Source organism: Glycine soja, chromosome 10 (assembly GCF_004193775.1).
Source record: "Glycine soja cultivar W05 chromosome 10, ASM419377v2, whole genome shotgun sequence".
In the NCBI taxonomy this organism is placed as follows: domain Eukaryota; kingdom Viridiplantae; phylum Streptophyta; class Magnoliopsida; order Fabales; family Fabaceae; genus Glycine; species Glycine soja.
This window is the reverse complement of record NC_041011.1, coordinates 24476411-24484930: the sequence shown is the minus strand read 5'-3', so window position 1 is coordinate 24484930 and position 8520 is coordinate 24476411. Positions and strand designations below refer to the sequence as shown.

The 8520-nt window shown below is 39.3% G+C and overlaps 2 protein-coding genes across 2 annotated transcripts; both read right to left on the bottom strand.

The window, feature by feature from the left end:
• Positions 1-208: 208 nt before the first annotated feature.
• On the bottom strand, positions 209-1186 carry LOC114372329. Its single transcript, XM_028329827.1, has 2 exons — positions 594-1186; positions 209-519 (listed from the first exon to the last, which is right to left on the bottom strand). Exons 1-2 carry the CDS (start codon positions 897-899, stop codon positions 337-339), a joined length of 489 nt encoding a protein of 162 aa, XP_028185628.1. The 5' UTR covers positions 900-1186; the 3' UTR covers positions 209-336.
• Positions 900-2260, bottom strand: LOC114371553 (protein MAIN-LIKE 2-like). Its single transcript, XM_028328958.1, has 4 exons — positions 2015-2260; positions 1518-1929; positions 1271-1401; positions 900-1190 (listed from the first exon to the last, which is right to left on the bottom strand). Exons 1-4 carry the CDS (start codon positions 2258-2260, stop codon positions 900-902), a joined length of 1080 nt encoding a protein of 359 aa, XP_028184759.1.
• Between the last annotated feature and the right edge of the window lie 6260 nt (positions 2261-8520).

Sequence of the window (8520 nt, the reverse complement as noted above, 5' to 3'; positions counted from 1 at the left end):
AATTATATAATAATTTTAGTATAACTTAAAATTTCTAACTTATTTTGTCCAATTAATTACATTCAATTAAAATTTCTAAGTTATTTGTTTCAATCAATTAAAATTTGAAACTTATTTTTTTAAAATTTCTAACTTATTTTTTAATATGTCTAACTTCATAAAGAAATAGAGACATTATATTTAAGTTAAAACATACATAAAGACATAATTTAAGTAAAAACATAATTTAAATACATAAAGAAATATAGACATTATCTAAGTCAATGTGTTTTAACAAATACAAAAACAAATACTAAAATTTAAATACATAAATAAATACAATAAAAAAGATAAATCCTAATTTATGCGGGGTCTCTGTCGCGGCCTAAGACTGTCATCTGGGTCGTCATCTCTAGCTATCCTCAAGCAAAGATCCATGATATCATATAAGTCAGTCCCTGCAGTCACCATCCTGAGGTTGATGACGCGCTCCAAATGCTCAACAATCCTTCCCATCCTGACATATGCTGTGCAATCAACCTATCTCAGTGAAAATAACAAGTGAGTATGAATTTATAAAAAATAATAAAGTTAACAAAAAGTACACAGCTTACCACAGAATGTGCAGGGGGATCTGACGTGACTGGAATCTGGCCGACAGGTGGCTCCACGAAGTCATCATCATGAGTGAGAAGGGAAGGCGCAGGTCTGGGCTCAGCAGTGTCGTCCGTCGGCGTCACAAAGGGGTGTGAAATCTGAAAAAACCACTCCATGTAGTCTGGGGCCACCTGTCTAGGAACTACACAGAGCTCCCCCGTAGGCGCTACATGATCTGCAAATTGTACCCACCGGTCGTCTATATCAGTACCTGTCAACGAATCAGGAACCGGTGGCGGAGGAACTGTCTGAATGTACCCCATCTACCGAACCACCCTCTCTGGTCGAAGGTAGACGATGATCGGACCCCATCTGACTTGCCCCATGTACGAGGAGATCAACTCATAGCCTCGAACTCCCCGATGCTCAGCATACGACATCCAACAAACGTCAGTGACTGTCAGGTCATCAATCTGTGCTCTGTAAGGGGCTCCCTTAATGTCGGTCATCTGGGCCTTACCCGTAAGCCACCTACAGGCACATAGGCTAGCCTCAGCATAACCATCGTCAACAACAGACCTGTGGACTGATGGAAAGTGCTCGTAAATCCAGCACTACAAACAGAAAGTCAACATTAGCAATCAAACATGGATTGAATTTTACTTTAATTTAAATTACAAGCAACGATAGTCACCTGAAGTAGTGAAATGTAACCAGTCATTTGTCGTGTAGGGGCCTGCGACGCCTCATTAAGTTGACGTACAAGTGTACCAAAGCGGCCGCTCCCCAAGAGAATGTCCCTGCCTGTGCCAGGTCTCTGAATGCCTGCAGGTGCACAACATGGACATGGGTTGCACTCTTGTTAGCGAAAAGAGTGCAACCAACCAAGTGAAGTAGGTACGTCCGAGCTGCAAGAACCCACTGCCTGGCCCGACACCTACTCTGGTACATGTCCCGAAGCCAGGACAACCGAACATGAGGCCCACCTGCCTGACGTGTCATAGTTGTAGCCTCGTCTGGGGTGACCTCAAGTAGCTCCGTCAACAGCGCAACTGCGTCAGCTGTAGCCAACGACCCGAATGAATGCAGCACGCCAGTAATGGGGATGTGCAGGAGCGACGAAACGTCGTCTAGAGCGATCGTCACCTCCCCTACTGGGAGGTGGAAGCTGCTCGTCTCCCTATGCCACCTCTCAACAAAGGCGGATATGAGTCCAGGATCAGTGGTGATCACAGAACACCTGATCAATGGATCCAATCCGGTGGCCGCAATCATACCTTCGATCTCAGCAGCCGGTCTCCCAAATTTATCTACTCTCCTACCATGGGAGACCAGCTTGAGATCGAGTCGCTTCTAAATTGAATAACAATTTATAAATTTGTGTATTTCAAAATAAAAGAAATTACTTTCTAATTACTAGAATAAAATATGTACGTACCTGTCCACACCATATGTTGTGTGCGACATGATCAGCAAATCCTATCAAAACCGATGGATCGCGTGGCCCACCGGGGAACCCCTCATCATCAGCAGTTGTCCCATCACTAGCCACTCCATCAGACTCAGCACCATCGGCAGCTCCTGTCCTGTCTGGGCTACCATCAGACGCATCAGGGACATCCTCAGCCAACTGAGGAACATCCTCAGGCAACTGAGGAACATCCTCAGCCACATCCTCCGCCATCTGGGTAACACGTTGCCTACGTGCTGAGGCAGTGGCCTACGACGACGAGGAACATCCTCAGCCACATCCTGACTAAGGTCTCTGCCTCTACCTGTGCCTACCAAACGACGTAGACCTCGTGTTCTAACCATGATCTGAAATCATGAAGAACACTCAAATAATTTGTGTAACAAAGCTTTGGAATTCTAACTAATCCACATAATTTATCCAAACCCACGGATTATATATTTAGTTCAACATAATTTATCCAAATAATTGACATACAAATGCATATATATCAAATGCATATATAAATCACACCAAATATAATTCAATTGATTAGTAGAACTCAAATCATGTCATTGTGATTCTCTCAAGACACAATTCTACTTATTAAACCAGAAGCTTTATTTTTCTTTCCTTTATACATTGTTATTACAATCAATTACTGTGGTATAAATTCCTTTAATTCATCTCTAAGTTCAAGTTAAATCAAAGAAATTATATGAACTGTCTAACTTAACATCATCACACGAATTTCATTAACTAAGCAATTTCTCACAATGCAAATGGTTCTGACAAGCCTTGAACAGTGGTTGATGGAAGCTTGCTTGTGGGGCTTCTATGGAGGTTGGATCTTTGAGCTTCAATGAAGTCCTTTAATGGTGATTTTCCACCATGGAAATGCAGCGGAAGACAAAGGAGAAGAGGTGAGAGGAGGCGCCATCCACTAGGGAATAAGCCATGGAAGAAGGAGCTTCACCACCAAGATGAGCCTTGGATAAGAAGCTTGGAAGGATGCTTCAATGGAGGAAAAGAAAGAGGGAGAGAAAGAGAGAGGGGGGAGCACGAAATTGAAGGAATAAAAGAGGGAGAGAAGTGGAACTTTGAAGTATGTCTCACAAGACTCTCATTCATCAAAGTTACAACAAGTGTTACACATGCTTCTATTTATAGACTAGGTAGCTTCTGAGAAGCTTTCTTGAGAAAACTTCCTTGAGAAGCTTCTTTGAGAAAACTTCCTTGAGAAGCTAGAGCTTAGCTACACACACCCCTCTCATAACTAAGCTCACCTCCTTGAGAAGCTTCCTTAAGAAGATTCTTAAATAAGCTAGAGCTTAGCTACACATACATCTCTAATAGCTAAGCTCACCTCCTTGAGATGAGAAGCTAGAGCTTAGCTACACACCCCCTATAATAGCTAAGCTCACCCCCATGACAAAAAAAGATGAAAATACAAAAAAAAAAAGTCCTTACTACAAAGACTACTCAAAATGCCCCGAAATACAAGGCTAAAACCCTATACTACTAGAATGACCAAAATACAAGGCCCAGACGAAGGAAAAACCTATTCTAATATTTACAAAGATAAGCGGGCTCATACTTAGCCCATGGGCTCGAAATCTACCCTAAGGCTCATGAGAACCCTAGGGCCTTCCCTTGGATCTCTAGCCCAATCTACTTGGAGTCTTCTACCCAATGCCCTTACGGAGTAGGATTGCATCATTCCCTCCACCTTGGAAAGGATTTGACCTCAAATCCCGAGGTTCTTCATACTCTGGGCTCCTTCCCTCAACACCTGTAAAAAGAACAAAAACATATGTATTAGTGGTGTTTGGTATGTTGAAGTAAGGTAAGGTCTGAAAACCCATTTCCTGGGCATCTTCCCATGAAGGAACATGGTTTCTCACCAACTCAATAAGTGGTGCTACAAGTATAGAAAAATATGGGACAAACCTTTTGTAAAAGTTTGTTAAGTCATGAAAGCCCCAAATTTTTCTTATACTTGGTGGGGTGGGCCACTCAGGAATGACCTTTATTCTCTTAGGGTTCATGGGAACCCCTTGATCACTATTTGACAAATTAAGAAAAGTAACGCAATAAAACATACATTTTTCTGTATTTTCATATTGATTATTCCTACCAAAAAGTTTGACAAACCTAAGGTGTCCCATATGAGTACCTAAGTTTGTATTGAAACTAAAAATAAGAACAAACCTACCTAATGGGTCCCTATGTACACACACCATGAAGATGTTAGGTGTATGAGTGATTTTACAAAAGAGGGTTGCACCACTCAAAACATTCATCATACCACCTATTTTAGGGACTTGATGCCTAATAATACCTATTTTGGGCACCAACAAAGCACAAGGATTTAAGCTCTTGCGAACCAAACCCTCATCCAACAACTTCTTTACTTGAGGAATAAACTCAAGCCCAAGAGGTGTGGCAATGCTAGCAAGTGTCTTTTTACAAAAGAGAAAATGTGGAGGTTGTCTAAGAGGGAAAGTTTCTTTAATGTTTGTCTTTATTGTAAAATGAGTTTCCTTCTTAGCTAAACTCTTGGAGGAGACACTTACCTCCTTACACTTCTCTTTAACCACTAATGGTTGTCCTTCTTCTTGGGGGTAGATTTCTTCACTAGATTCTTCCCCTTTTGCTTTTTCACTTTCACTAGAGGAAGGTGAAGTAGTAGCCTCATCTTGGCTACTATAAATGTCTTGGCCCTTCATAATCATGGTTTTTGTGGTGGGGCATTGAGAAGTAATGTGTCCTCTTCCAAGACATTTAAAGCACTTTATAGAGCTAGTTTTCTCTTGCATACTAGCCTTAGGGGCTTGCTTTTCTATTGTCTTCCCCTTATCATCTTTGGGCTTAGAAGGTGTCACCCCTAAGATGTCTTGACCTTGGTCTTTCTTTGGATAAGAGTGAGAGCCATAAGATTTTGAAGTAGACTTCTTTTTAAGTTGTTGCTCTACCCTTATTTCTCAATCTAAGTTAGCCTCTACATTGTCCTTCCCATGGAAGTATGAGAGTTTAATGTTAGCCTCTTCAGGCTTTCTTTCCTTTTCTCTTCTATGGGAGTAAGGTCTAAGATGTGACCTATGCCTTCCTTCGTAATAGTCACAAAGTTCTTCACTTAGGCTTTTGCAAGAGTTATGACTACTATAGTAGGCATGTTTTTCTCTTTTCATTTCTTTCATTATTTTTCTTCTTTCTTCCTCTCTTATTTTCTTTCTTTCATCTTGACTTATTTCTTCCACTCTTTTTTTTCCTTTTTCTTTTCTCTCTTGTTTTTCTTTCCATAACTTGAGGGAACTCAACTCATCTAAGATTCTAGATAAAGTGTCTTTATGACTAGTACCCTTGCCATTAACACTAGATGAATGATGACTCATGTTGGTTCCTAAGTTGTGGTTCTTTCTTGTTGGAGGTTTGAAAACAAAAGGTAAAAGAAACTATGGTTGAAACTAGCCAAATAAACACTAAAAGAGGTGTGAAAGATAAGGTAAAAAAACTAATTGGTAAAATGCAAGCTATCTAGGCGATTTGACAATGGAAGGTAAAAGAAATAAGCTATGAAAGTAAGCAAGAAATGTAAACTAGGTGAATCCTAAGAGTGTTTGGATGACCACATTCAAGGTTCCCAACAAAACACTCACTATCCTAAGTAAAAATTGCCTAAAATTATTACACACGAATGGAAGTTTGGTAACCTATTGGAGGCTCCCAACACACTTCCAATGAAAGACATTTTTGTTACAAAAACTTGAAAGCAATGAAGGTAAGTAAATTGCAAATTACAAAATTACAAAACGGTCCTCAATTTTGGTAGTTGTTCTCTCTTTGGTGATTCACTCAATTTGGAGTGCTTCTTAGTCCAATAGCTCTTAAGGTGGTTGGCCCCTTGCTTCTGGACTCAAATTCTTCAAGGGATGGCATCAATCCTCCTTCCAATTCCCTATATGGCAACCCACAAACAAGGAAACAAAGAGACAAGCAATAACCAAAGACCAAAAAAAATGAAATGAAAGTTAAACCAATGGAGTTTTAACAAGACAATTTTTCAAGGATTATTCAACAATTAAAGCAATGAAAAGGACATAGAAGCAAGCTAGGACTCAAAGAGAAACTTAGAATGGCTCTAGAGTAGAGTAAAAAAACTGGAAAAAAAAAGACTCAACAAAACTCTAGCTTTGGCACTTGTCTTCACACTAATTTTGAATTGAAATTTCCAATTATAGAATAAATATTGAGCCAAACCAACAAGCACCCTTCCTTTTCACCTTTTTTTTCTGGATACTAATTTTCCTGCCAACTTGTGCGATTTTTCGTATTTTTTCCTTTTATCCAAATCACTTGTTTCTTTTTTTATAACTTTTTTTCCAGATATCTAGAAAATTCAGTAAAAATTTCAGCTCAAAATTCGAAGTAACCAATTCTCAGTAATTTTTACAAGTTTGTATGTCCAAGCTGCCAGCACCAGCGATTTGTTTCTTTAAGCATGGTATATTGATTGCCTTGGGCTTACTTTCAACCTTCCTATGTATGTTGAACTCACTAGTATTGTTTACCACAGTTTTAGGAGTTCAATATTCACTTAGGATCAACATTTCAGCCAGCAATTCAATCACCAAAACTCAAATTCACAATAGACACAATCATAAAGAAACCTAAAAGTTCAAGAAAAGGTTCACAATCAAAGACTCTAAGAATTTTGCATGAACATGTTAAGAACTAATTAACATGAAAGATTTGACTCAAATCAAATAATAGGCTAAAAGAATTTCATACACTCATGAACAAATGAGTTAGACAAAGAAACAAGAAAATAAAATTCAGCACAACATAAGAAATCTTATGTGACAAGTTTCATGACTAGACATGACTTCTATGACAAAACTACAATAAGTGAACAAGTCACTCTAGATTTTTGAGGTTTTCTTCTACTTTAATATTTTTGTAAGAATTTTATGGTTTAGGTTTCAGCCACAAAAAATAACAAGACAAAACTCAAAGGAACCTAAACTCAACACAATTCATGGTTCAAGAACAAGAACAAGAAATTTGAACCATAGAAAATCAAATCTAACTTCTATAGCAAGTTTAATCGGTGGAAACTCTAAAGAATCATGTTAACAACATTTAGAACAAGACATGTGAGGAGATACATGGAAAAAAATGAAGAAACAACAATGGAAGAGAAGGTAAAGAAAAAAAATTAATGGAGGTTTAAGGAGCACCTACTTGAAGCTCTTGTGCTTTGATTACCACTTGATGGAAGCTTGCTTGTGGGGCTTCTATGGAGGCTGGATCTTTGAGCTTCAATGAGGTCCTTTAATGGTGATTTTCCACCATGGAAATGCAGCGGAAGACAAAGGAGAAGAGGTGAGAGGAGGCGCCATCCACTAGGGAATAAGCCATGGAAGAAGGAGCTTCACCACCAAGATGAGCCTTGGATAAGAAGCTTGGAAGGATGCTTCAATGGAGGAAAAGAAAGAGGGAGAGAAAGAGAGAGGGGGGAGCACGAAATTGAAGGAATAAAAGAGGGAGAGAAGTGGAACTTTGAAGTATGTCTCACAAGACTCTCATTCATCAAAGTTACAACAAGTGTTACACATGCTTCTATTTATAGACTAGGTAGCTTCTGAGAAGCTTTCTTGAGAAAACTTCCTTGAGAAGCTTCTTTGAGAAAACTTCCTTGAGAAGCTAGAGCTTAGCTACACACACCCCTCTCATAACTAAGCTCACCTCCTTGAGAAGCTTCCTTAAGAAGATTCTTAAAGAAGCTAGAGCTTAGCTACACATACATCTCTAATAGCTAAGCTCACCTCCTTGAGATGAGAAGCTAGAGCTTAGCTACACACCCCCTATAATAGCTAAGCTCACCCCCATGACAAAAAAAGATGAAAATACAAAAAAAAAAAGTCCTTACTACAAAGACTACTCAAAATGCCCCGAAATACAAGGCTAAAACCCTATACTACTAGAATGACCAAAATACAAGGCCCAGACGAAGGAAAAACCTATTCTAATATTTACAAAGATAAGCGGGCTCATACTTAGCCCATGGGCTCGAAATCTACCCTAAGGCTCATGAGAACCCTAGGACCTTCCCTTGGATCTCTAGCCCAATCTACTTGGAGTCTTCTACCCAATGCCCTTACGGAGTAGGATTGCATCAGTGGTAACCCTGTGTCTCTTGAATAGCAGAGCCACTACTATTCGAGTAGGCATGATGACGGGTTTTTTCCATCCCCGCCCTGAAACTCAAATTACTTATGAGTGGATTTTTTGAATTACATTTATGTGGAGTGAAACACTTTGATTGATTGTGAATTGAAAATGTATAAAAATACAGAGTATGGTCAAATATTCAAAAAGGGCACAAGGCTTGCAGATCCATGTGGGTGCTTGGATTTGTAATCACCAACTGCACATGAATCTTAGTTACAATGAAAGTGAACTATTACAATATTCTAGTTCATATGGTAAGG

Excerpts from the sequence above, each read along its gene's own strand:
- LOC114372329 (XM_028329827.1), bottom strand. The coding sequence starts at position 899 with ATGGGGTACATTCAGACAGTTCCTCCGCCACCGGTTCCTGATTCGTTG. Across the intron at positions 520-593 it reads ATCCCCCTGCACATTCTGTG|GTTGATTGCACAGCATATGT; the intron begins GTAAGCTGTGTA and ends TCACTGAGATAG.
- LOC114371553 (XM_028328958.1), bottom strand. The coding sequence starts at position 2,260 with ATGGCGGAGGATGTGGCTGAGGATGTTCCTCAGTTGCCTGAGGATGTT. Across the intron at positions 1,930-2,014 it reads ACAACATATGGTGTGGACAG|AAGCGACTCGATCTCAAGCT; the intron begins GTACGTACATAT and ends TATTCAATTTAG. Across the intron at positions 1,191-1,270 it reads GTTACATTTCACTACTTCAG|TGCTGGATTTACGAGCACTT; the intron begins GTGACTATCGTT and ends TTCTGTTTGTAG.